This window comes from Lynx rufus, unplaced genomic scaffold (genome assembly GCF_022079265.1).
Source record: "Lynx rufus isolate CCGP_SWC_20201006 ecotype Redwood Valley unplaced genomic scaffold, mLynRuf1.p SCAF_7, whole genome shotgun sequence".
NCBI lineage: Eukaryota > Metazoa > Chordata > Mammalia > Carnivora > Felidae > Lynx > Lynx rufus.
In genome coordinates this window covers 82,850,052-82,876,829 of record NW_025814889.1, presented here as the reverse complement: position 1 = coordinate 82,876,829, position 26,778 = coordinate 82,850,052, and the positions used below count along the sequence as shown (strand labels likewise).

General features: G+C 44.9%; 2 protein-coding genes across 2 annotated transcripts; both read left to right on the top strand.

Annotated features, from left to right (window-relative positions):
- The first annotated feature begins 2,432 nt into the window (after positions 1-2,432).
- On the top strand, positions 2,433-5,884 carry APOF (apolipoprotein F). The gene is made up of 3 exons (XM_047066381.1): positions 2,433-2,460; positions 3,253-3,452; positions 5,018-5,884. Exons 1-3 carry the CDS (start codon positions 2,433-2,435, stop codon positions 5,882-5,884), a joined length of 1,095 nt encoding a protein of 364 aa, XP_046922337.1.
- Positions 5,885-8,196: 2,312 nt separating this feature from the next.
- On the top strand, positions 8,197-26,396 carry STAT2 (signal transducer and activator of transcription 2). The gene is made up of 24 exons (XM_047065468.1): positions 8,197-8,345; positions 10,744-10,958; positions 11,350-11,503; positions 11,846-11,941; positions 12,142-12,231; positions 12,323-12,398; positions 12,839-12,924; positions 13,086-13,234; positions 19,170-19,328; positions 19,435-19,527; positions 19,741-19,800; positions 20,682-20,702; positions 20,912-21,005; positions 21,144-21,191; positions 21,275-21,358; positions 21,516-21,614; positions 21,718-21,853; positions 21,975-22,027; positions 22,158-22,252; positions 22,828-22,964; positions 23,142-23,324; positions 23,561-23,618; positions 24,431-24,783; positions 25,063-26,396. Exons 2-24 carry the CDS (start codon positions 10,828-10,830, stop codon positions 25,203-25,205), a joined length of 2,598 nt encoding a protein of 865 aa, XP_046921424.1. The 5' UTR covers positions 8,197-8,345; positions 10,744-10,827; the 3' UTR covers positions 25,206-26,396.
- Positions 26,397-26,778: the final 382 nt, after the last annotated feature.

The window sequence follows — 26,778 nt, the reverse complement described above, 5'->3', positions numbered from 1 at the left end:
AATCCCTTCACTGTATCAGAACAGCAAGACTCAGCTGTGTTTCAAGTTGTGTTTGTTAGCCTGTTAAAGGCAAGGGCTGAAGATAAGCTGGCAATGTCCACTTTATCTTTTTAGTCTTAAATATGCCAATTTAATTAAAATTCCCTGCATTTAAAATGTTGCCTTTTGCTTAATGAAAGGCATTTTAGTGTGGTCTATGTATAATATTAAATAAAGAACATTAACACTTCTCACATTTTATAGATGATCTGTAAGGTCAGATGCTTTTAAAAGTCAGCATGATTGGGGCGCCTGGGTGGCTCAGTTGGTTGGGCGTCCGACTTCAGCTCAGGTCATGATCTCGCGGTCCGTGAGTTCAAACACCGTGTCGGGCTCTGTGCTGACAGCTCAGAGCCTGCGGCCTGTTTCAGATTCTGTGTCTCCCTCTCTTTATGACCTTCCCCCATTCATGCTCTGTCTCCCTCTGTCTCAAAAATGAATAAACATTAAAAAAAATTTTTTTAATAAAATTCAGTGTGATAAGTTATAGCGGCAGATTTGGCTTGTGAATTCTTTACTAAGTTATAATTCAGGATTGCTTTCTACATAGCTATTCAAAAATACAACTGTGGAATTACCACAATGTATGATTGGTAACGGTGCTTTTGTTAACTCGTTAGAAGGGTTAAAGTAGAGGAGATATATCATCAGCACAAATTTGTAAATTATGTGATAATGCTTAAGATAATTAAAAACAAAATCACAGATAAAAAAAAAGAAGTACTATCAGGGTAAGGTAACAACAGATGTTGGTGAGGATGCAGAGAGAGGATCTCTTTTGCACTGCTAGTGGGAGTGCAAACTGGTGCAGCCACTATGGAAAACAGTATGGAGGTTCCTCAAAAAATTAAAAATAGAACTACCCTACAACCCAGCAATTGCACTACCAGGTATTTATCCAAGGGTTACAGGTATACTGTTTGACAGGGACACAGGCATCCCAATGTTAACAGCAGTGCTATCAACAATACCCAAAGTATGGAAAGAGCCCAAATGTCCATCGATGGATGAATGGATAAAGAAGATGTGGTATATATATGTATCTATCTATCTATCTACATACACAATGGAGTATTACTCGGCAATCAAAAAGAATGAAATCTTGCCATTTGCAACTACGTGGATGGACCTAGAGGGTATTAGGCTAAGTGAAATTAGACAGAGAAAGACAAATATCATATGATTTCACTTATATGAGGACTTTAAGATACAAAACAGATGAACACAAGGGAAGGGAAGCAAAAATAATATAAAAACGGGGGGGGGGGGAAACAGACTCTTAAATATACAGAACAAACAGAGGGTTACTGGAGGGGTTGTGGGAGGGGGGATGGGCTAAATGGGTAAGGGGCTTAAGGAATCTATTCCTGAAATCATTGTTGTACCATGTGCTAACTAACCTGGTTGTAAATTATTTAAAAAAATTATAAAAAGTAATAAAAAGATTTTTTCCCCTTGTTTTGTGTATTTTGGGGCTGATCACTTCCCTTTGTATTGCTAGTGTTCATAAAGAAATCAAAATAATGTGTATGTTGAGTATTATCTTATGAGCCAGAGCACACATTTAATCCTCCAGTTTGGGGGGTATTTAAAATACTTCATTTAGAAAAGTATTCATTTGTATGTTTTTCCCTTAACCCCATTCACTCTCACAGGAATGCACTGGTGAAAAGAGCAATATATTTTTTTCTTCATTACTCAGTGAGGAGACTGCTTTTCACACACATAGTGACCGAGAAATTGCTCAGTAAATGCACAAAGTTTGAGAGATAACTAAGTACTTACTCTTATCTGTACACAGATCAAAAGCAGGTAGTATACATAGATGATGAATTATGTAATTTCCTAAGAAGATAGAGAAATACATTTTTGAAAATTGAATTTCTGGGGGCACCTGGGTGGCTCAGTTCAGTTGAACATCTAACTTCACTTCGGCTCAGGTCATGATCCCACGGTCGTGGAATCAAGTCCCACGTCAGACTCTGTGAGGAGTGTGAAGCTTGCTTAAGATTCCCTCTCTCTTCCTCTGCCCCTCTCTCTGTTGCTCATGTGCTCTAAAATAAAATAAAAAAATGAAGTTGAAAAAAAAAGTACTACCAGGGTAATAAATGTGTTTAAGTAGGGTATTGTGCAAGAATGGCACGGTAAAAACAAAAGTTGCTCTAATTTGGTCTGGCTTGCCAATAGGTTCCATTTTCTCATTTTTCTACCTGGTAAGCCCATTGAGTAAGAACTATTTTGGTGTCTCCTGCCCAGAAATCATTGGTGTCCCTGCCTTTTGCCTCCCTGCTTCCCCAGAAGAGACAGGAATTTTTCCTGATCTAGGTTTAGGCCTAGAGAAATCTTAGGGTAACAGGGATACAGGGCAGGAAAAGCAGTAGCCACAAAGGGTGATGGCCTTTTTGTCAGCATGGGGCAAAGGTGAGGAGGAAAAGCCTGAACCAGGAGGAGGTGGATAAATATTTGTGAACATATGTCCTTCACTGTTTTCAGAAGGGCCAACTTTTTTTTGGCTGGAATGAAGAGAAGGTGAGTTCTAGAAAGCTGTCATTCAGATTAGAGAAGCACCGAGGAAAGGACGTGTTCGGACCATCTTATTCCTCTGGCTTGTTTCTGGAGCAGGTGAGGACTGCCCACAGTTTGTAAGGGTGGGGGCAAAGTTGTGTCCAGGGTAATTAAAGTTTCCAAGGGCAGGGCCACTTCCAAGCTCTGACTGGTCTTGGTGTCTCTTTGTCCCAAGCCTTCCCTACTTCCCAACCCGAGCACTTCTTTCAAGCAGGGCTGTTCCTGCTGACCCACCATGATCCAGACTGTGCTGCTCCTTTGCTGTATCTTTTTTTTTTTTTAAGATTTAATTTTTTAATTTATTTTTAAATTTTTTATACATTTATTCTTGAGAGACAGAAAGAGATAGTGAGGGGGGGAGAGGCAGAGAGAGAAGGAGACATAGAATCTGAAGCAGGCTCTGGGCTCTGAGCAAGCTGTCAGCACAGAGCCCGACGTGGGGCTCGAACCCACAAACCATGAGATCATGACCTGAGTTGAAGTTGGACGCTCAACCGATTGAGCCACCCAGGCGCCCTTTAAGATTTTATTTTTAAGTAATCTACCCAACATGGGGCTCAAACATAGCCCCGAGATCAAGAGTCACATGCTCTACCAACTGAGCCAGCCAGGCACCCCTTTGCTGTGTTTTGCTGTCCTCGTTGGCAGTCTTTCCAAGAAATGTCCAGAAAGGGGCCCTGAACTTCCAGCCATCTTTGACAAAAACTGGGCATTCTCTGAAAACACTCTCCATCCAGATCCCTCTCCCATATCTCAAGACCTTCCAGGATCTCTTGCATGCTACCCACTCCATAGCCACTCTGCCTGAGTACCTATCCTACTTAGCTGTGGGGATGTCCCTGGAGGAGGTTGGCTGCCCAACTAAGGCTCACATTCTGCAGCTTCAGCTTGTTAGGATGGGAGGAAAGGACATCAACTGAAACCCTCATCCATGAGAGTAAAAAAGCAGACAGAGGAAGGCATTGGCAATACAAAGTTTATCCTGAGGGATCTGGGGGATCTGGAGGGAAACTTGGATAAATCCAACACTCAGCTATTTAACCCTGAGGGATGTATTGATGGTGGCAAATACACCCACTGGTGAGGTGGGTCTACCAGCCATCTCCCATGTTGCTGACACAGTGCAAAGAATTTGCTGTCAGTATCCCCTAGAACTGCAGGAATAAGTCTTGGGAACATGGGGAAGGATTGGGCAAAAAGCTGAAGCAACCCCTAAGGTAAGAAAGGACCTCTCAATGTCTATGGATGATGACAATATAATTTATCAAATGTTCCACAGTTATTTGGAAGTGCTTTATGGAGAAATTGATTCAGGAATTTGTCTAGGTTTACTTCAGATATTCAATGCCAACTAAGAAACAAGTGTCTTTTCTCAGGACTATGTTCAAAGATGGGGCATGGTAAGTAGTTAGAAATGTAGCAGATCGCTCAGGACAGATGTATGCTCTTTATTTCATGCCAATGCTAAAACACATGTGACTGGTGTTAGCCTTGCCCCTCTCCACTTAGAAAGTCCCAGCCTCTAGTTGTTATTCCATTTTGCTTTCCTTTTCTTTTTCTTCAGTCATCGTATACTGTGCATGTAATATGTACTAAGCATGAGAAGTATTTTAACCTTTTTCTCATTCATCCACCCTGTACTAAATCCCCAGCTAGATAGATGCTGTAGCTCACTAATTTAATTCTTTTTTTTTTTTTTTTTTTTTTTTTCTTTTTCCAACGTTTATTTATTTTTTAAGACAGAGAGAGACAGAGCATGAACGGGGGAGGGGCAGAGAGAGAGGGAGACACAGAATCGGAAACAGGCTCCAGGCTCTGAGCCATCAGCCCAGAGCCCGACGCGGGGCTCGAACTCCCGGACCGCGAGATCGTGACCTGGCTGAAGTCGGACGCCCAACCGACTGCGCCACCCAGGCGCCCCTCACTAATTTAATTCTTAACTGAAAAGAGAGACAAAATAAAATGGGGTCTTAGGTATTGAGGTCGAGAGTGTGACAAGGGGACAGGGTTTGAGCAGCCAATACAAAGGACAACTATTTGCAGAGATTACATCTCTTACCGGTTACGGGGGAAAGCAAATCTTTCCTTTCTTCATGGGGCAGAGAAGTGGGCAGAACTGGATTGAGGAGCAACCAAACCTACCAAGACAAACTCACTTCTCGCCTGGACTGTATGGTAATTTGGGGTCCCCTATAAACGGATGGTAATAAAGCAGAGGAAGTCTCTGGTGACTTGAAAATGGGGAAGGCCAGATGGGAAAAATTGGGCTGCATTTCCTATTTCTGGGGCCTTTACCTAAAAATAACGGAAGCTTGGAGATGATGGCTGGAGGTGTGCCCCGAGTCCTGGGCTCCTTTCAGACCACAACCCTTAGGGAACTGGTTTGTATTTTTCTGGTTTGTCGCCTCTCCAGTGTACTGTTTCAGACATGTGTGGCCTCAGATTCATCACGATACAAGTTGAGCTGCTTTTTTGCTACCTCCTGCTGCACCCTGTGGATGCCATTTCATATGGAAACCAGACAAATATTCTGATGCACCTTCCCTCATCCTTGAGGTCCTGGCCACCTTCCTCAGACCCTTTGTTCTGCCAGACCCTGCTCCCAAAGTCCCTGCCTGGCTTCACCCACGTGGCCCCTCTACTCAAGTTCTTGGTAGGCTTGCCACTGCTGATCACCCTGGAGAAAGCTGGCTGCCAGGCTGATACCTGGGCCCTGCAACTTCAGTTGTATCATCAGGGGGGTGTGAAAGCTACACAGATCCTCATCCGGCATCTTCAAGGGCTCCAGAAAAGCAGAAGCACAGGGAGGGCAGTTTCAGTGGATGCCCTGGCCTCTGCTCTACAGCTGTTGACCAGAGAGCAGCGGGGCCCACAAAGAGCCCAACGATCCCTACCCATCAATGACTGTGAACAGGAGCAGGAGCAGGGTGTGCACGATATAGTCCAGCTGTTGCCAGGAGTGGGAACCTACTACAACCTGGGCACAGCTCTGTATTATGCTGCTCAGAACTGCTCAGACAAGGCCAAGGAACGAGGCCAAGATGGGGTCATAGATATGGGTTATGACTTTCTGATGACCATGGTTGGGTTATCTGGGGGACCCACAGGACTACTAATCAGCGCTGCACTTAAACCTGCAGTGAAGGCTGGGATTCAACAGTTGATCCAGTATTACTATGTGAATGAGGCAAACACCCCTCTGCCACAGATCAGCAAGGAGACCTGGGGGAGGGCTTTAAATGTGAGTGACCTGGAAGAAACAACTTCCAAGGCCCTTTGACCTTAGTGTCGCACCATTATTAATTCAGGGCTTATTTAATAGCTATGACTTATGCCATCTTGAGATGGCGGTCTTGGGATGTAAAAGGTGGTCCTAACAGAATGAACAAATCTAATATTTTGACAAGCTGTAATGTGTGTTTCTTCAAAATCCAAATCTCTGGTTTGTTATCAATGAGGAAGGCAGTGCTGTAAAATGCAGAGTTTTTTCTTTTTTAATGTCTATTTATTTTTAGAGAGAGACAGAGAGAGCGTGCAAGCATGTGCACGTCCAAGGGAGGGGCAGAGAGAAGGAGACAGGATCCGAAGCAGCTCTTTGCCCTGACAGCAGAGAGATGGATGCAGGGCTCAAACTCATGAACCGTGAGATCATGACCTGAGCCCAAACCAAGAGTCCGTTGCCTACTGAGCCACCCAGGCTCCCCCAAGTACAGGTATTTTATTTTTTATCAAAAAATTGTTTAATGTTTGGGGCACCTGGGTGGCTCAGTCTGTTGAGTGTCTGGCTTTGGCTCAGGTCATGATCTCACAGTTTGTGAGTTCAAGCCCGTCAGGCTCTGTGCTGACAGCTCGGAGCCTGGAACCTGCTTCAGATTCTGTGTCTCCCTCTTTCTCTGCCCCTGCCCTGCTTGTGCTTTGTCTATCTCTCAAAAACAATAAATAAACATTAAAAATAATTTCTTTAATTTTTTTAATGTTTGTTTATTTTTGAGCAAGAGAGAGAGAGAGAGAGAGAGAGAGAGAGAGAGAACAAGCAGGGGAGGGGCAGAGAGAGGGGGAGACACAATCTAAACCAGGGTCCAGAATCTGAACTGTCAGCACAGAGCCTGAGGCAGGACTCTAACTCATGACCTGAGAGATCATGGCCTGAACCTAAGTCGCTTGACGGACTGAGCCACCCAAGCGCCCCAAAATGCAAGAATTTTAAAGTTTGGGGTTTGGGGGGCGCCTGGGTGGCGCAGTCGGTTAAGCGTCCGACTTCAGCCAGGTCACGATCTCGCGGTCCGTGAGTTCGAGCCCCGCGTCGGGCTCTGGGCTTATGGCTCAGAGCCTGGAGCCTGTTTCCGATTCTGTGTCTCCCTCTCTCTCTGCCCCTCCCCCGTTCATGCTCTGTCTCTCTGTCCCAAAAAATAAATAAACGTTGAAAAAAAATTTTTTTAAGTTTGGGGTCAGAGGATTTGGATTTCAATCCAGCCTCTACTTGTAAGAGCCTCAATGATCCCTGACCAGTAACTTAACTTTTCTCAAAGTTCAGTTTTTATTTTATTTTTTTTTATTTTATTTTTTTTTTAATTTTTTTTAAATGTTTATTTATTTATTTTTTTTTTTAAATTTTTTTTTTTTCAACGTTTATTTATTTTTGGGACAGAGAGAGACAGAGCATGAACGGGGGAGGGGCAGAGAGAGAGGGAGACACAGAATCGGAAACAGGCTCCAGGCTCTGAGCCATCAGCCCAGAGCCTGACGCGGGGCTCGAACTCACGGACTGTGAGATCGTGACCTGGCTGAAGTCGGACGCTTAACCGACTGCGCCACCCAGGCGCCCCAAATGTTTATTTATTTTTGGGACAGAGAGAGACAGAGCATGAACGGGGGAGGGGCAGAGAGAGAGGGAGACACAGAATCGGAAACAGGCTCCAGGCTCTGAGCCATCAGCCCAGAGCCTGACGCGGGGCTCGAACTCACGGACCGCGAGATCGTGACCTGGGTGAAGTCGGACGCTTAACCGACTGCGCCACCCAGGCGCCCCTCAAAGTTCAGTTTTTAAAATGTCTAAAGTGGTGATAATCATTTTCACCTGGATGGCTTTTTGTGGAAATTGAAAATGATACAATGAACCTCAAGTGCTTAGCAAGGTACCAGTAATAAATATTATTTATTACTACAGCTCCTCCCTTCCTAGCCCAAAGTGTCGAGATTCCGGTCCCGCCTCTTATGGAACAGAGCCTGAAGTGCCCAGGGCTAGTCTCGGTTTCGCCGGCTTGGCGCAAGTTCTCGGAAATCAGCTGTTTCAGTCCTGGGCTATTCCGTTAATTGGACTCCTCCCTCCGCGGGGCAGGGCGTACTTGAGCTATCCCATCAATCCCTGGAGCTGGAAGTGTGATTTCGGGGCCGCTTGTCCCGCCCCACCGGGGGGAGGAGTTGTGGCACCGCCAATGAACTTGGAAAAGTTGGGCTGAATGGCAGTTAGCGTCGGGGTTGCCAGGCTGTGTTCAGCAGGCCACTCGCGCCAGCCTGCTACGAGGGGGCGGATCCGAGGGGCGGGCCGAAGAATGAGGGCGGGGCGCGATTGCTGGTGCCTGAACTCCTTGGGACCGGAAGCCTTGCCCTGAACCGCTGGAGAGAGCAGGGGCTGAGACCCTCGCCAGGTACAGGCCCAGAGTGGGCGCGCGGGGGTCGGAGTGCAGGCGCGAGTTCCTCTCTGGGAAGGGCGGCAGGCCCCGGCGGTACGTCCTGGAGTGGTAAGTCTTCATTCCGGGGTTGAAATAGCTGTTCTGTGCTGCATGCTGAATCTCCCCATCCTGTCCAGCCCAGCTTCCGAACTCTTTTTTTTTTTTAGCATTTATTTATTTTTGAGAGACACAGAGCACAAGCAGGGGAAGGGCAGAGAGAGGGGGAGACACAGAATCCGAGGCAGGCTCCAGGCTGTGAGCTGTCAGCACAGAGCCCGACGCGGGGCTCGAACCCACATACTGGGAGATCATGACCTGAGTCGAAGTCGGACGCTCAAGCAACTGAGACCCCCAGGCGCCCCACAGCTTCCCAACTCTTAACACCCACCTCCCCAGACTCCCCTGCAGCCTCCGATACCCGTGTTGCATTTGTTCAGTGCCTTAGCCAACGATTTTACCTTCCGGTCTGTGTTAGTTTTGATGCTCACTGTAAAAAAAAACAAACAAAAAAAACCACCATGTCCAAAGGTAGATATGATTTAACATCTTTCTTTGCTAAGTATAAGGGACAGGGGCGCCTGGGTGACCCATTCGGTTTAGCGACCCACCTTGATTCTCTTGATTTAGACTCAGATCATGATCTCAGGGTTTGTGGAATCGAACCCCAGGCTGTCAAGACCAGGGCCTACTTGGGATTCTCTCTCCCTCTCTTTCTGTCCCCTCCCGTCCTTGTGCTCTCTTTCTCTCAATATGAATAAACATTAAAAACAGATCAAAAACAAAAAAAGGGACGGAAAAACGAAACGATTTGCCTAAGGTTACATACAAAATGCAATTCTTTTCTGAAAAGCTGATTGAGCACAAAATATGTACCTAAGAGAATGAGGGATAATTGGAAAAAAAAACTAAGTGTTACAGATTTTAACCTTTGTATTTGTGATTTATTTGGGAAGACTATGGGTTTTGTTGTTGTTGTTTAATATTTAAACCTCAGGGTTTACTTGACACCTTGCTCTTTTAGTACCAGCTGAGATTAGTTCCTTGAGAACTGGGGTTTCTCCATTTTTTTTTTTTTTTCTTTTGTTAAGTTCAGTAGGCTTCATGGCCAGCCTAGTGCAGGGCTTCAACTCAGTCCTGAGATCAGGACCTGAGCCTGAGATCAAGAACTGGACACTTAACTGACTGAGCCACCCAGGTGCCCCTCCATTTGTTTTTTTAAAGCAGTACAGGTATGCAGTTTAAAAAGGCAAGCACTAGTAAAAGGATTAAAACAAAAAATAGGAGCCCCTGGTCAATCATTTCCTCTCCATGTTTTACTTCAAAGAGGTGGAAAAACATCTCATGATTATTCATACTGGGGGGGGGGGAGAGAATTTCTCCCACCCCAAACATTTTTCTTTCATTTGTAATAAAATCATGTGACCTTTTTTAGAACACAGATGTATGTAAACACTCTTTTCTGTTAGGCTCAGGCTGCAGCAAGAATAAGTTTTGGTTCCTAAGCAGACAGATGGCAGTGGGCAGGGAAAGATAGGAAGAAAGATTCTTACTTCAGCCTGCTTGGTGACAGACAAAAACTAGTTTTGAGGGAAATTTCTCGGTGAAAAAGCAAACAAACAAAAACCTTTGCTTTCTATGTCCAGCCCACCCTGGTGGGAAATAAAAAAAAAAAAAAATTTCTGGGTCTCTCACAGAGTTGATAATCTACACGAAAAATTGGAGGTTAATAAGAGTCATAAAAGTATCACAGTCTTAGGGATTGAGTGACCCCTTTCACAGTATTTAAACATTTGGAATGGAGTTCTTCCTTCCTACATGGAGAGCAGATTATAGGGTATACCTGTCTCTTAAGAGGTGGAGCCAGCAGGGATTATGCTGAAATAAATACTTCTTAAAGATTAAAAAAAAAATTAAGTTTATTTATTTTGAGAGAGAGCGCGCGCAAGTGAGAGTGGGAGAGAGGCAGAGAGAGGGAGAGAGAGAATCCCAACCAGGCTTCTCACTGAGTAGGCTCAAACCCATCAACTGTGAGATCATGACCTGAGCCAGAACCAAGATTCAGATGCTTAGCTGACTGAGCCACCCAGGCACCCCTAAAATAAATACTTCTGACTCAAATTGATGGTTAAATGCTCCAGCATAAGTGAACACAAACACAAACAAATAAATCTAAAATAAATTCATTGGGGATGATAGATGAAATAAATAAAGGTGGTAGAAATATCATTAATGTTGGTGAAGCTGATGATTCCTGTACTATTCACTCTGCTTTGGTGTGTGTTTGAAAATTATTAAAACCAAAAGGCCTACATATTGGAGCCCTTGAATGGTACTTTCTGGAAGAATATGCACCAAACTGATAATATTGGTTACCTATGGAGAGAAAGGGAAGGGACCAAGATTGGAAGTATGGTCAATGTAGCTTTAATTTTTATTTTTTCTTACCTGTATAATTTTAAATTTGTAGTAATAAGCAATCATGAGACTGTGGATGATTTAGTTCAGCAAAATTTCCAGTTGGGAACCTGCATCCTTCAGACTCAGATCCCAAATGGCGCAGTGGGAGATGCTACAGAATCTCGACAACCCTTTTCAGGATCAGCTACACCAGCTCTACTCAAATAGCCTCCTGCCAATGGACATTCGACAATGCTTAGCTGTCTGGATTGAAGACCAAAACTGGTAAGGACTTCAGGAAGTTGGGTACAGGTGGATGAGGAAAGTGGTTTCCTTCTTCTGAGTCCCCAGGACCTTGTAGACACCAAGGGCAGGAAGGGGTTCGAAGGCTTCAAAAGATAGTAGCAACCCTGCAGAGAGGCTTTTTTTTTTTTTTTAGTTTATTTATTTATTTTGAGAGAAAGAGAGTGCAAGGGAAGTGAGCAGGGGAGAGGCAGAGGAGGAGGGAAAGAGAGAATCCCAAGCAGGCTCCATGCTGTAAGTGCAGAGCCTGATGCTGGGCTTTATCTCACGAATCCTGCGATCATGACCTGAGCCAAAATTAAGAATTGGACGTTTAACCGACTGAAACCAGGCAGCCCCCAAGATTCCAATCCTTGTCATTCTCTGTCCCCAGGCAAGATGCTGCATTTGGCAGTGATGATTCCAAGGCTAACATGCTGTTCTTCCATTTCTTGGACCAACTGAATTATGAGTGTGGCCGCTGCAGCCAGAACACTGAGTGCTTGTTACTACGGCACAACTTGAGAAAATTCTATCGGGACATTCAGGTGCTTGGAGGAACCAGGAAGAGCCAAAAAGCCAAACTGAAAGGGAACTGAGTGTAGAGAAGTATGATTTAGGGTATGGAATAGGACCTAAAGATGTAAAGGGATGGGGGCAGATCTAGGGAAAGAGAGGACAAGTGTGGACTTGGGGGATCACTGGCAGAAAAAAGGGCAGAGTCTAGAAGACCCTGTTAGGAAGAGGCTGGGTTTTGGGAGACTAGTGGTGAAAAGGGGAAAGACTAGGGACCCTGAGGAGGGGGAAGTACTGGGGTCACTGGTGGGGAAGGTCTGGAGGGGTAGATCATTGAAGACAGTTGAGTTCAATTCTTTCTCTTCCTACTGCAGGCCTTTCCCCAGGGCCCTACCCAGTTGTCTGAGATGATCTTTAATCTCCTTCTGGAAGAAAAAAGAATTCTGATCCAGGCTCAGAGGGCTCAATCGGTAAGAACGATTTGTAGTGATTTTGAAAGCTCCCAGAGTAGAGAGTGACCATGGAAAGGACTCAGGAAATTTGTCTCAGAACAAGATCCACTCCCCCTCCCCCCGCCGCCCTCCCCCTTCCTCCCTGTGGTATAATTGAAGGCCTGGATTTAAGAGATGAAATGTCAGAATTGAAATGTGCTCAGAGTCTCTTATTTCAGGAACAGGAAGAGCCAGCCCTCGAAGCACCTGCAGAGAGCCAGCAGCATGAGATTGAATCCAGGATCCTGGAATTAACAGTTATGATGGAGGTTAGTAGATGCAGCAAGAGTCAGGGTGGGTAGGGCTCGGCCTGACTCCTCCCACAGAAGCAGCCTCATCTGGGTCTTATCCCCTCTACAGAAGCTGGTGAAATGCATCTGCCAGCTGAAAGACCAGCAGGATGTCTTCTGCTTCCGATATAAGATCCAGGCCCAAGGTAGGCAGCACACTGAGGGGTGGGCGAAAGACAGGTGCCTGCTTGGGGGCCAAGAGAGGAGAAGAGAAAAACCCCAGTAAGCAATAATCTCCCCCGGCTACTACACATCACTGGCTACAGTCCTGCTGCCATGCAAAGCTAAAAGTGCTAGGATATGTTATAGAGGTTGGGCTGAAGGTGCGGCTGAGGGACAGCTAGTGAATGTTGGGGGAGATGCATGGAAAACTGCCTTAGCAGGTTGAGTAAGCTTTTGGTTCAAGTGTGACCATTCAGAATTTGCCTGAGGGCTCAGAGGTGCCTGTGCTTTGCTTGGTTCCCCTTTTTCTCCCTTCAAAATTCCCCCCCTCCCCACCTGACTCTGACTGAGGTCCTAGTCTGGATGGAGAGGGGAAGGAGCCCTAGGTCTGAGCATCTGTCTCCCTCCTGCTCCTGCCATTCAGTGAAGACACCCTGTTTGGATCCCCATCAGACCAGGCAGCAGCAGCTTCTGCAGGAAACTCTTAATGAACTGGACAAAAGGAGAAAGGTGGGAGGCAGACAGAGGGAGTGGGTAGCAGGGCATTGGGGCAAATGAGGCATATGGGAGGCCTGGTGTCTTAGCTTTGGCTTCTTTGTCTCTTCATCCCCAGGTGGATGGTAGAGGGTGATGGTAAGAAGTGCTCACCACTCACTTTATGGCTTTCTTAGGAGGTACTGGATGCCATCAAAGCATTGCTAGGCCGATTAACTACCCTCGTTGAGCTACTGCTGCCCAGGTTGGAGGAATGGAAAATCCAGCAGCAGAAAGCCTGCATTGGAGCCCCTCTGAACGGAGGATTGGAACAACTAGAGAAATGGTGAGAGGCGTCTCCTACCCAGCCCCTGTCCCAGCCATACCGCTGTGCTTTGTAAACTGTAAATTGTGAATTGTAATGAATTTTCTCATTCATGTAATGAATTGCCTACCTAGGCAAGAACTATTGCTCTTCTTACTCTCTGCTTTTCCAAATGATCCTGGCTCCCTTGTCTGACTGCAGTGACCCTCTCTTCATTCTCACCACCCAGGGAGCCCAGAGCCCAGTCTTTGTTTTGGCGGAAGTAATGGATTAATCCACAAGCTGGTTTCTCCTTCCTTTTTAATCACCCAAAAAATATATTTTCTACCCTTTTTTTAATTTATCCACAATGACTATTAATGCTGAAAAAAAGGAAAGAAAATTACTTATTATCTTACTATCCAGATATAACTACTGTAATATTATTATACAAAAATTGAGGGGTGCCTAGGTGGCTCAGTTGGTTGAGCATCTGACTCTTGATTTCAGCTCAGGTCGTGATTTCAAGGTTTGTGAGATTGAGCCCCCACATTGGGCTCCGTGATCACATAGTGGATCCTGTTTGGGATTCTCTCCCTTTCTCTCTGCCCCTCCCCAGCTCGCATGCCTATGTGTGTGCGTTCTCTCTCTCTCTCTCTCTCTCTCGCTCTCTCAAAATAAATAAACTTTTAAAAAAATGTTAAAGATTGTCTCTCTCTCTCCCTCTGTCCCTCTTCCCCACTTGTGCTCTAAAATAAAATAAATAGGGGTGCCTGAGTGGCTCAGTCGGTTAAGCATCCGACTTCAGCTCAGGTCATGATCTCACAGTTTGTGGGTTCGAGCCCTGCATTGGGCTCTGTGCTGACAGCTTAGAGCCTGGAGCCTGCTTCAGATTCTGTCTCTGTCTCTGTCTCTGTCTCTCTCTCTCTCTCTCTCTCTGCCCCTCCCCTGCTTGCGCTCTGTCTCTTTCTGTCTCAAAAATAAATAAACATTTAAAAATTAAAAATAAATAAATAATAAAATAAATAAATATCTCTAAAATAAAAAAACAAACCCACAAAGATTGAATCATATTTTTCATACTATTTTGAGAGCTGTTTTTTCTTAATTAAAAAAAGTTTTTTAATGTTTATTTTTTTGAGAGAGAAAGAGACAGAGCACGAGCAGGGGAAGGGCAGAGAGAGAAGGAAACACAGAATCCGAAGCAGGCTCCATGCTCCGAGCTGTCAGCACAGTTCCTGATGCAGGGCTCGAACTCACCAACCATGAGATCATGACCTGAGCCGAAGTCGGACGCTTAACCGACTGAGCCACCCAGGTGCCCCAAGCACTGTTTTTTTAAACTTATCAGTATATTGGGGCGCCTGGGTGGCGCAGTCGGTTAAGCGTCCGACTTCAGCCGGGTCACGATCTCGCGGTCCGTGAGTTCGAGCCCCGCGTCACGCTCTGGGCTGATGGCTCAGAGCCTGGAGCTTGTTTCCGATTCTGTGTCTCCCTCTCTCTCTGCCCCTCCCCCGTTCATGCTCTGTCTCTCTCTGTCCCAAAAATAAATAAACGTTGAAAAAAAAAAATTTTAAACTTAGCAGTATATTACAATATTTATCCGTCATTTGTTTATTTTTTTAATGAGACAGGCTGATATATATTTTTTATAAGATTTTATTTACTTATTTATTTGTTTGTTTAAGTAAACTCCACCCAAAGTGGGGCTTGAACTTAACACCCTGAGATTAAGAGGTGCGTGCTCAGTAAACCAAGTGAACCAGCCAGGTGCCCCTACCCATGTTATTTATTTTCTTTTTAATTTTTTTTAATGTTTTTATTTATTTATGAGACAGAGACAGAGCATGAGCAGGGGAGGGGCAGAGAGAGAGGGAGACACAGAATCCGAAGCAGGCTCCAGGCTCTGAGCTGTCAGCACAGAGCCTGACATGGGGCTCGAACTCACAGACTGTGAGATCATGACCTGAGCCAAAGTTGGACACTTAACCGACCGACTGAGCCACCCAGGTGCCCCCCTACCCATGTTATTTTTAATGGTTGCCTCATAGTTCCCTATATAGAGGTAACATAATTTAATTAATGAGCTCCTATTTTTGGACATTTAGGTGGTTTTTTAATTTCTTGCTTTTTTTTTAGTAGGCCCTTTTTTATATTATTTTTTTTGTGATGTTGAAAAAATAATTGCTTTGTCCTTCAAGATACTTAGAGTGACTATTGTTTTAAATATTTTCTTTTTTTTTTTAATTTTTTTTTTAATGTTTATTTATTTTTGAAGGAGGGAGAGACAGAGTGTGAGTGGGGGAGGGGCAGAGAGAGAGGGAGACACAGAATCGGAAGCAGGCTCCCGGCTCTGAGCTGTCAGCACAGAGCCTGATGCGGGGCTCGAACCCCGTACGAACTGTGAGATCATGACCTGAGCCGAAGTCAGACGCTCAACCAACTGAGCCACCCAGGTGCCCCTAAATATTTTCTTTTTAAAAAATGTTTATTTGGCGGGGGGAGGGGACAGAATCAAGCAGGTTCCACACTGTCAGCACTGAGCCCAACTCAGGGCTCAATCTCATGAACAGTGAGATCATGACCTGAGCTGCGATCAAGAGTGGGACACTTAACCGACTGAGCCACCCAGATGTTCCTTAAATATTTTCTAATAAGAAAATTCATTATAATTTACTAAAAATAGGGGTACCTGGCTGGGTCAGTGGGTAGAGCATGTGACTCTTGATTTGGGGGTCATGAATTTGAGCCCCAGTTGGGGGATACAGTTTACTTCTAAAAAATTAATTAAATAATATTTTTAAAAAGTAAACTATTAAGAATGAATCACAATGATGTTCAGGTAAATTGAAAACAGGTATATGGGGCTTAGTGTACAGAATCACTATTTGAATTATAGTTGCAAACATATCCATCATTTGTATAGAGGTTGGCAAACTATGATCTAGTGATTTCTTGCTTTTTTCTTTTCAATTTTTTCCCCAAGTTTTTGTTTAAATTCCAGCTAGTGTAGTATTAGTTTCAGGTGTAAATTTAGTGATTCATCACTTCCATATAACACCTAATGCTCCTCTCATCACAAGTGTCCATCCTCCTTAATGCCCATCACCCATTTAACCCATCCCCCCAACCACTCCCTCAGCACCCCCCACCCGCCACAACCCTCACTTAAGAGTCTGTTTTCTGCTTTGCATCTCTCTTTTTTTTTTTTTACCCTATATTCATCTGTTTCATTTCTTAGATTCCACATATGAGTGAAATCATATGGTATTTGTCTTTGACTTACTTCAGTTAGCAAAACTCTCTAGCTCCATCCACATCACAAGATTTCATTCTTCTTTATGGATGAGTCATATTCCATTGCATATATTCAACAAAATTTTTTAAGTTTTTGATTTCTTGCTATTTTAAACAGTGCTACAATAAGTATCCTCATAGCTAGATCTTTATTTATATCCCTAATTATATCTGTAATATAAATTCCCAGAAGTGGTATTCTTGGGTTGAAGTATATATCTTTTCTTTTTGGTAGTGTTACTGTTATTGTGTTGATCCTTTGTTTCATTGTCTTTAATAGAGCTTTATTGATTTTTCTGATTATAAATATGTGTGCCAATTGAAAAAAATTCAGACAACTTAGAAAAGAAAGTAACAACTACCCATCTGCATAATCTGATGATGCAGAGTTACTCATTGTTAGGGCTTTTGAATATATTTTCATAGATTTTCTCTATGCATATACATAACGTAGTTCTGTTTTAAAGATTTTAAGTAATCTCTACACCCATCATGAGGCTCGAACTCACAACCCTGAGATTAAGAGTTTCATCTCCACTGACTGAGCCAGGCCGGTGCCCCAAATATATATCTATTTTAAGCAGAAGTCAGGTCATATCAGATATGCACTATCTTGTGATTTTTTAAAAATTTAGTATTTTGGGAGGCGCCTGGGTGGCTCAGTCGGCTAGGCATCTGAATCTTGATCTCCGCTCAGATCTTTTTTTTAATGTTTATTTATTTGAGAGAGAGAGAGAGAGCATGAGCAGGGGAGGGGCAGAGAGGAAAACAGAGGATCTAAAGTGGGCTCTGCACTGACAGCAGAGAACGTGACGTAGGGCCCTAACCCACAAACCTTGAGATTGTGACCTGAGCCAAAGTCAGACACTTAACCAACTGAGCCACCCAGGTGCACCTCAGCTCAGGTCTTAATCTCACGGTTGAGTTCAAGCCCTGCATTGGGCTTGGCACTAGGCATGAAGCCTTCTTAAAAAAAATAAAAAGTAAGAAAATAAAATTTAATGTTTTGGGGTATTTTTCCATATTAAAAATTTGAGCCTAGGGGTGCCTGACTAGCTCAGTTGGAAGAGCATGTGACGCTTCATCTCAGGTTGTTTGAGCCCCATGTTGGTATAGAGATGATTTGAATAATCTTTAAAAAAATTTTTTTGAGCCTATATGATTATATTTATTTATGTATTTATTTATTTATTTATTTGTTGTTGTTGTTGTTTTTAAGTAGTAGGCACTGCACCCAATGTGGAGCTCAGCCAGGTGCCCCTGCTATATGATTATTTTTAATAGTCATATGGTATTCTATGGTGTGAATATGCCATAATTTATATACCCAATAGCAATTTTTCTAATTTTTCAATAGAAAATATTTTACAGATAACAAAGCTATGAACTTCCTCACACATTTGTCTGATTATTTCCTTAGGATATATCTTAGAAATACTAATACTAATATCTTAGAATACTACAAATTGTGTGTACATTTTTTAAGGCTTTTGAAAAAATAGTTCCAGGGATGCCAGGGTGGCTCAGTTGGTTAAGCGTCCAACTTGGGCTCAGGTTATGATCTCACGGTTTGTGAGTTCGAGCCCTGCATTGGGCTGTGTGCTGACAGCTCAGAGCCTGGAGCCTGCTTCAGATTCTGTGCCTCCCTTTCTCTCTGCCCCTCCCCCTCTCACACGCTATGTCTCTCTTTCTCAAAAATAAATGCACATTAAAAAAAAATTCTACACCTTTTGGGATGAGCACTGGGTGTTGTATGGAAACCAATTTGACAATAAATTTCATATATTGAAAAAAAATTCTAAATTGCTATACCAGTCTGTTTGTTAATATGTAGTATATGATTGGTTTCCTGTCACCACATTCCCTATTATTATTTTTTGTTATATAGACAGTAAAGTATAGAAGTTAAAAGTATGGATTGTGGGGGCACCTGGCTGCCTAAGTCAGTGAGCATGTGACTCTTGATCTCAGAGTCGTGAGTTTGAGCCCCACTTTGGGTGTGGAGCCTATTTAAAAAAAAAAAGTAGTACTGATTGTGAAGGTTGATTGCCTGAGTTGTCACATACAATTCATTCCATATTAGTTCTATGACCTTGAGCAAGTCATTTAACCTTTCTGTACTTGAGTTTAATTATCTATAAAATGGGGATAATAATAGTAGCTACCTCATAGGGTTGTTATAAGGATTAAATACATTAAGCACTTAGAATATATAGTACATTTCAAGCGACATGTGAAAAGTAACTTTATTATATAAGTAAATCTTTCACTAGATTTATATGTGAAAGTGATTTTGATTTTCATTTCTTGGATTATGAATCATGTTGCATAATCTTTTATATGCTTTTGCATTCCTTTTTTGTCCCAGTTTGTTTGTTTGTTTAAAGTTTATTTATTTTGAGAAAGAGAGCATGAGCAGGGGAGGGGCAGAGAGAGGGAGAGAGAGAATCCCAAGCAGGCTTCACACTGTCAGCGCAAAGCCCCATGCGGGGCTTGAACTCACAAACCACGAGATCATGACCTGAGCCAAAGTCAGACGCTTAACCAACTGAGCCACCTAAGTGCCCCTGTCCCAATCAGTTTCTGATTCTCCACATAGTTCAAGGGGAGCTTCTGGAGCCTGTGTGGGGGGACCAGGAAACTCAGCAATTTTCACTCTCTCTTGAATTCTATCACCCAGGTTCACAGCTGGAGCAAAGCTGTTGTTTCACCTGTGGCAGCTGCTGAAGGAGCTGGAGGGATTGAGGCACCTGGTTAGCTATCAGGATGATCCTCTGACCAAAGGGGTGGACTTGCGAAAGGCCCAGGTCATGGAGTTGCTACAGCGCCTGCTGCACAGGTCTAGCTGCCAGGGAGGGACCTCTAGGGAGGGCAGAAGGAAAGAACAAGAGGAGCCATTCTTACAGATACTGAGTTATATATTCTCTTTGGATCTCTCTCCCTAGAGCCTTTGTGGTAGAAACCCAGCCCTGCATGCCCCAAACTCCCCATCGACCCCTTATCCTCAAGACAGGGAGCAAGTTCACTGTCCAAACAAGGTTGGTATTTCAGAACTCATTCCTGCTTCCTTTTTCCAGCCCTCGCACTGTTTCCTTTCTGGCTTTATAGATCTTCCCACTCTTATCATCTTCTCTCTTTTCTCTTCAATCTATCTATCTCTTCTAATCTCTTACCTTATTTTTTTCAAATATCTGATCTATCCAGAAGGTTGAGGTTGACTCCTTTCCCCCAACCTTCTCTCTTCCCTCTAGATTGCTGGTAAGACTCCAGGAAGGCAACGAGTTACTGACTGCAGAAGTCTCCATTGACAGGTAAGTTGGGGCACATGGGACCAAGGGGTGGCCAGGACATGGGCTGGTGGGCCAGAGGAGACACACACAGTAGGTCTTGGGCCTGTGTTCTTACCCAATCCATTCCTACCTCAGAGACAATAACTCCTAGCTTTTGTTGAGCACCATGTGACATGTAACTTGTCAAGTACTCATCTGTCATAGGAAGCCCATGAGTTAGGTATTATCAATGCACCATTTATTTTTTTTTATTTTATTTTATTTTTTTTTTAATTTTTTTTTTCAACGTTTATTTATTTTTGGGACAGAGAGAGACAGAGCATGAACGGGGGAGGGGCAGAGAGAGAGGGAGACACAGAACCAGAAACAGGCTCCAGGCTCTGAGCCATCAGCCCAGAGCCTGACGCGGGGCTCGAACCCACTGACCGCGAGATCGTGACCTGGCTGAAGTCGGACGCTTAACCGACTGCGCCACCCAGGCGCCCCTATTTTTTTTATTTTTAAAAAAAAAATTTTTTTTTTTTAATGTTTATGTATTTTTGAGACAGAGAGACAGAGCATGAACGGGGGAGGGTCAGAGAGAGAGGGAGACACAGAATTTGAAACAGGCTCCAGGCTCCGAGCGGTCAGCACAGAGCCCGATGCGGGGCTTGAACTCACAGACCATGAGATCATGACCTGAGCCGAAGTCGGACGCGCAACCGACTGAGCCACCCAGGCGCCCCTCAATGCACCATTTAAATGAAGAAACAAGGCCAGAGAGATTCTGTCACTTGTGCAAGGTCATATGGTTAGTGAGCACAGATCGGGGTTTGAACCCAGGTCTGTCTGATCCTAAAGTCTAAATTCCTAACTTCTACACTGTTTTGCTTCCTAGTGACTTTTTTTTTTTTCTTTTTTAGGAATCCTCCTCAATCACAAGGGTAGGTGCCTGACAAGGATGCTGTAAACATTTGTGCACTGCATGACCTACGCAACCACATGGGGGCAGAGACAAGAAGGAGATTGATTTGGGTGGGATATGGACAAAAGGAGAAGGGGAGGTCTGAAATGAAGTAGAATTTTTGTTGTATTCCTGCTGAGTTTTTAGAATAACTCCTCCTCTCCTCCATATATCTTCCTCCTGGAATAGCTTCCGGAAGTTCAACATTATGACCTCAAACCAGAAAACTTTGACCCCCGAGAAGGGGCAGAGTCAGGGCTTGATTTGGGACTTCGGCTACCTGGTAAGAAGGGCTAGTTGCTTGAGTTTCTAGTCCAGTGGAACAGGCTAAGGGAAGTTCCCGGCCTTTGGAAGTCTTGAGGCAAAACCAGGGACCCTGGGGTCCCCACTCGCATTTTCTCTCCTTCCTCTCAATTCACAGACTCTCTCGGAGCAACGTTCAGGTGGTTCAGGAAAGAGCTGCAATAAGGTGAGGCTTGGACAGAGGATTGGGGGACGGGAGGAGGAACTTCCCAAAGGGCCCTCTGATCATTATGTCCTTGGCTATCCTAGGGAATGCTGGGTGTGACAGAGGAACTACACATTATCAGCATTACAGTCAAATACGCCTACCAGGGTCTGAAGCAGGAGCTGACAGTGAGTGAAGATGGAGGGCAAGGAGAGATGAAGCCAATTTGGCAGAAGGCATTAAGCAGGGGTTAAATAGAAGCCTTTCAGGGTGGGAAATCCTCTCCTTGCCCCTGCCAAAGCTAGAAACATCATATCCTTCCTCTAATTCCTGTCTTCTCTTCAGACAGACACCCTCCCTGTGGTGATTATTTCTAACATGAACCAACTCTCAATTGCCTGGGCCTCTGTTCTTTGGTTCAATCTCCTTAGCTCAAACCCACAGGTAGGAGGTGGGGCCAAGAAGTAATGGGTGGCAAGGAGGGGTGTGGAAGCTTGGTGTGAGGGCTCTGCTTCTAAGTCATTCTGTCTTCCTCCTGCCCTTGCAGAATCAGCAGTTCTTCTCCAGCCCCCCCAAGGCCTCCTGGAGCTTGCTGGGCCCTGCTCTCAGTTGGCAGTTCTCTTCCTATGTTGGCCGAGGCCTTGACTCGGACCAGCTGAACATGCTGAGGAACAAGCTGTTTGGTACAGACCTCCTTTTTTCTCAGCCTTTCCCCAGCCTTAGTCTCCCCAGCCCTGTGTCCTTTCTGTTCCAGGGACCCTGGCCTTGTCTCCTTCCATTATCTGAACTGTCTGTTGCCCACAGGGCAGAACTCCAGGACTGAGGGTGCATGGTTATCCTGGGCTGACTTCACTAAGGTAACTCGCTGCATTCTGTGCTGCTAGATCTAGGCCCTAGTGCAAACACTAGCCCTTCCCCCCTAATTCCTTCCCCTCACTGCGGGGGGGCAACTCTTCATCTCTTCCTGCCTTTCTATTCCTCCTTCAGCGAGAGAGCCCTCCTGGCAAGCTACCATTCTGGACATGGTTAGACAAAATCTTGGAGCTGGTTCATGACCACCTGAAGGATCTCTGGAATGATGGGTAAGGCCTTGGTCCGCCTCCCTCTCCCCACCCCCACCTTTCTGCCTTTCTAGGCTTGAGAGTGGATTCTGTGCGCCCTCATGTGGCAAATAGGGAGAGAGAGCAAAAACTGGTGCAAGATCACACCCTCACACTTGGCAATAATAGTCCTAGCCAGTGTTTTTCCAGCATCCGTTGTGCTCCAGAGCCTGCTGGGTGCTCTTTATGAATTCTCGCATGTAATCCTTACAACAATGCTGAGTCTCAGAGAAGTTAAAGAATTTACCCAATGGGTATAGTTGGGATTCAAACTCAGGCCTGTCAGACCACAAGCTTATGGTCTTTCCACTATACTGCCTGCCCATCTTTACAGCACTTTGCCTTTTACAAGGTGCTTTTCATCTACGTGGCCTCACTGAATCCTCATACCTCTTACAACCCTAGAAGGTGGATATTGTCAGTAAGGTGAAGTGACTCAGCCAAGATGGAATAGTTTGTAATGGCAGAGCGAGGGCCAAAACCTGGCGCTCTCTCCCTCTACAAGGAGAGGAGAGCAAGGAGGCAGGAGGGCCTCACAGCAGCTTTCTGTGTTTCAGACACATCATGGGCTTTGTGAGCCGGAGCCAGGAACGCCGGCTGCTGAAGAAGACCATCTCAGGCACCTTTCTGCTGCGCTTCAGTGAAACATCAGAAGGGGGCATTACCTGCTCCTGGGTGGAACACCAGGATGATGGTCAGCTGCTTTGCCCTGATGGTCCCACAGCCTGTCCCTTCTCCCCTCAATCAGCCCTTGGTTTCTCTGGCTGTGTCCTGAATCTCTCAGCAGGTTTGGGGTTGGACAGCCAGGGTGGGGAGCTCCCAGGCCCAACCTTTTCCTTCAGGCCTGCCCATTCCTATATCCATTCTACAGATAAGGTGCTCATCTACTCTGTGCAGCCCTTCACCAAGGAAGTGCTACAGTCTCTCCCACTAACCAAAATCATTCGCGACTATCAGCTACTCACTGAGGAGAACATACCCGAGAACCCACTGCGCTTCCTCTACCCCCGAATACCCCGGGATGAAGCTTTTGGGTGTTACTACCAGGAGAAAGGTGAGAATCACTGACATATGTCACTGGAATATTGTAGGGATTCTCAGGCATCTACAAATTCTACTCGTTTCTTCCAGACATGGAAAAACTGATATCCAGAGAAGTCAAAGGGTTTGTCCCGGGGACACTGTTAGTTAGTAGGGAGATATGACTCTCAACACCGTTTGCAATAGGGGTCCTTAGGCTATGTGTCCAATCCACTGACCTCCCTGGCTTCCTGTGTATGTCCCCCACAGTTAATCTCCAAGAACGGAGGAAGTACCTGAAACATAGGCTCATTGTGGTCTCTAACAGGTGAGATATGAACTTTTGGCCCATCGTCCGTAACATTTTTCGGCTGATAGAGTGACCCAAACCTGCTCAGTTCGCCTTTCTGACCCCTCCTACTGACCCACACTCTCCATCCTCTAGATTTTTTCTTGTTCTGCTTGGCCTCTTTCCTCTCTGTTTTTCTGCTGCTATCCTTAGATTGTTTCCACAGGGCTTCCCTGATAATAATAGTCATAATCACTGATGTTAATGGGCTTCTACTACTTGAAGCATGGTACTAGATTTTTTTTTTATAAGAACAGTTTTCTCATTTTAATTTTTATGAGTACCCATCCAAGCAGGTAATGACAGCCACATTTAATGAAAGTGTATTAAATGCCAGGTACTAGGCTAAATGTTTTGTGTTTAAACGTTTCTTATTTATTGAGTCTTCATAATAGTCCTGTGAGGTAGACAGGGGTATTACTCTTTTCAGCCAAGAAACAGGTTTAGTGTGGTAGAGTGGCATGACTAAGGTACATGGCTAATAAATGATTAGGTCTGTCAGATTCCAAAGTCCTGCTTATTAACGATCCAACTTCCTCTCAAGTGTTAGAGGTGGTATTGTTCCCATTTTACAGATAATAAATCTGCAGCTCAGAGAGGTGAAGATCTACCCATCTAATAAATGATAGGATTCAAACTCTGGCAAGCCTGACTCCAAAGCCTGTGCTCTTAAGCCCTCTGCTCTGTTGGACTAGACTTCTTAGACTAGAGACAGTCTCTGCTTGCTCTGCCATTCCCCACTTCACCTAAGTAATCAAGCCCTACCCTTTTGTCTGTACTGTGGTATCCAGACAGGTGGATGAGCTGCAACAGCCACTGGAGCTGAAACTGGAGCCAGAAGTGGAGTCACTGGAGCTAGAGCCAGGATTGGCCCCAGTGCCACAGCTAGAGCCATGCCTGGAGTTAGAGCCGCTGCTGGCAGCAGGGCTGGATCTGGGTCCAACCCTGGAGCCCATGCCGGAGTCTACTCTGGAGCCCATGCTAGAGCCCACACTAGATGTGGTATCACAAAGAGTGTCAGAGCCAAACTTGGGACCAGAACTGAAGCTGGAGCCTATTCCAGACCCTGTATCACAGGCAGTGACAGAGCCAGAGCCGGATTTGCCCCATGATCTGAGACACTTGAACACCGAGGAAATGGAAAGTAAGTGATGAGATGGGGTTGGGGAAGAGGGGACACATTCCCTTTACCAACTGCCCTCCCTTACCCAGTATAGAAAAGGCTAACCTCTAAGCTTCTCACTGGAGGGACACTCATTTGTGATTCCTTTTATTAGGAAATGTACCTGCCTCTCCCTTACCCCACCTAAGTGCCCTCTCAGGCCCTACCAGGTCTGTGCAGCCATCCTCCCTCATATTCCCTGCTGGGTCAGGAACTCCTTACCTAAGAGCAGGGCCTGACTTCTTTCTCTGGACTACCTAGTTTTCAGGAACAGTATGAAGATCGAAGAAATCATGCCAAATGGTGACCCGCTGTTGGCTGGCCAGAACACTGTGGATGAGGCTTACGTCTTCCACCCCAGCCATTTCTACACGGATGGGCCCTTAATTCCTTCTGACTACTAGGAATTACATTTCCTCTGTTCTTCCTGTATCTTTTGTCCCTCCTACCCCTCACATCATGCTGTGCTCTCCAAGGATGGAAAATCAAGCATGTACCCATTCTTAGCTGGTTAACTTAACCCTGGGTTTTGGAGTGGGAAGTAAAAGCATACTGTGGGTAAGGAAGGGGCACTAATGAGTCAGAATAGATGTTGGCCATAGCTCTAACTAGGATCTTTGAGGCCATCTGCTGTTTTGGGAGGTATAGGGGTTCTGAGGGTAGGGCAGGACATTTAGGAGGTACTTGGAGGGCAAGACACTTGGAATGGCTGCTTTCCAGTATGGAAGGATGTCAACATTTGAATAGTTGGTAAGACTAATGTGGTGGTGCCCACTAGCATTGGCCATCAGTAGGGAACAGAGACGTGATAGGATTCCATTTCTCTCTTCTGGTTTCCTCATGTCTAAAATAACCTTTTCCTTCCTTCTTCCTTTCATTCCTGATTTAAGTCCTAAATTCCTTTGTTTCCTGCAGAGACTGAGACCTTTCTGCATTAGCCCACCATGTGAAGAAAGGAATAGGAGGTAGACCTCATTTTCTTACCGGTCTCCTCTCCTGTACCCCCAAGCTGGCCCCACCCATTCCTCCCCTTAAAATGATCCTGCCAATCTAATATGCCTGTGAAGCTTTGCACAATCATTTTACTCTGTCCAGTCTCCACTTCCTCACTGCTTAGGAGACAAATCACTTTTGGAGGCCAGGGATGGTAGAGTTGCTGGGAATTTAGGAATCACTTTTTATAGTATTACATAGAGTCTGGTATTTTTACAGAGGAAGAGATGCCCTGGATATTTAGATATTTAGAAATATCTTAGATATTTCTCTATTAAGATAACCATCCCTTCTTTTTGTACAATATATTGTTGATCTGAAAGGAGAGTTTCTATTCCTTGGGTGTAGACCTGGGCAAAAACTGGGTTCCTGGGACTTAGAACCTTGAATATTTATCACGGGGCTCCAGACAACCTCACACCATAGTTATTCCCAGGGAACCCCATTGCTCTAAAATGTGTTTCCAGAATAACTTGAGATGTAATGAAAGTGAGGCCCTGTACATGTGGCTGTTTTCTGGCTTATATTTTAGAGGAATAGTCTTGTTTAGAAAGAGGCCCTTCTGAGCAGAAGTGGCTAATAAACTTTGTGCTGACTTGGAAGTGTTTTGTCTCTGAGCTTCTTTTCTTTTCTGCTCACAAAGACTGATGTCCTTGGAGACACCAGCAGGCCATGTAGGACCAAGATCAGCAAATCATGGCCTGTCTTCCACCCACCCCAGTAGGCTCCTACTGTCATGTTTTACTTCTTACCTCCATGTTTAGAACAGCCTTTCCTGTCCCTTAGATTCTTCCAGGGGGGCTGTGAGCTATATATGAGTTGGGGGGTGTGGTGAGCAGTTCTAGAACTAGCCCATTGTCACTTAGCTGATTGGTGACAAAGCCAATATATAAACCTGGGTCTGTTTGACTCCAAAACCCATACCTTTTTAACGTTGTGACTATGGAGAAAAGGAAGAGAAGTGATCACATTAACCCCTTCCCC

Coding starts and splice junctions, on each gene's coding strand:
- APOF (XM_047066381.1), top strand. CDS start 2,433: ATGGCCTTTTTGTCAGCATGGGGCAAAG. Junction 2,461..3,252: donor TTTGTCAGCATGGGGCAAAG/GTGAGGAGGAAA, acceptor CCTCGTTGGCAG/TCTTTCCAAGAAATGTCCAG. Junction 3,453..5,017: donor TGGGGATGTCCCTGGAGGAG/GTTGGCTGCCCA, acceptor TCGCCTCTCCAG/TGTACTGTTTCAGACATGTG.
- STAT2 (XM_047065468.1), top strand. CDS start 10,828: ATGGCGCAGTGGGAGATGCTACAGAATCTCGACAACCCTTTTCAGGAT. Junction 11,504..11,845: donor AATTCTATCGGGACATTCAG/GTGCTTGGAGGA, acceptor TTCCTACTGCAG/GCCTTTCCCCAGGGCCCTAC. Junction 19,801..20,681: donor GCAGAAGTCTCCATTGACAG/GTAAGTTGGGGC, acceptor TTTCTTTTTTAG/GAATCCTCCTCAATCACAAG.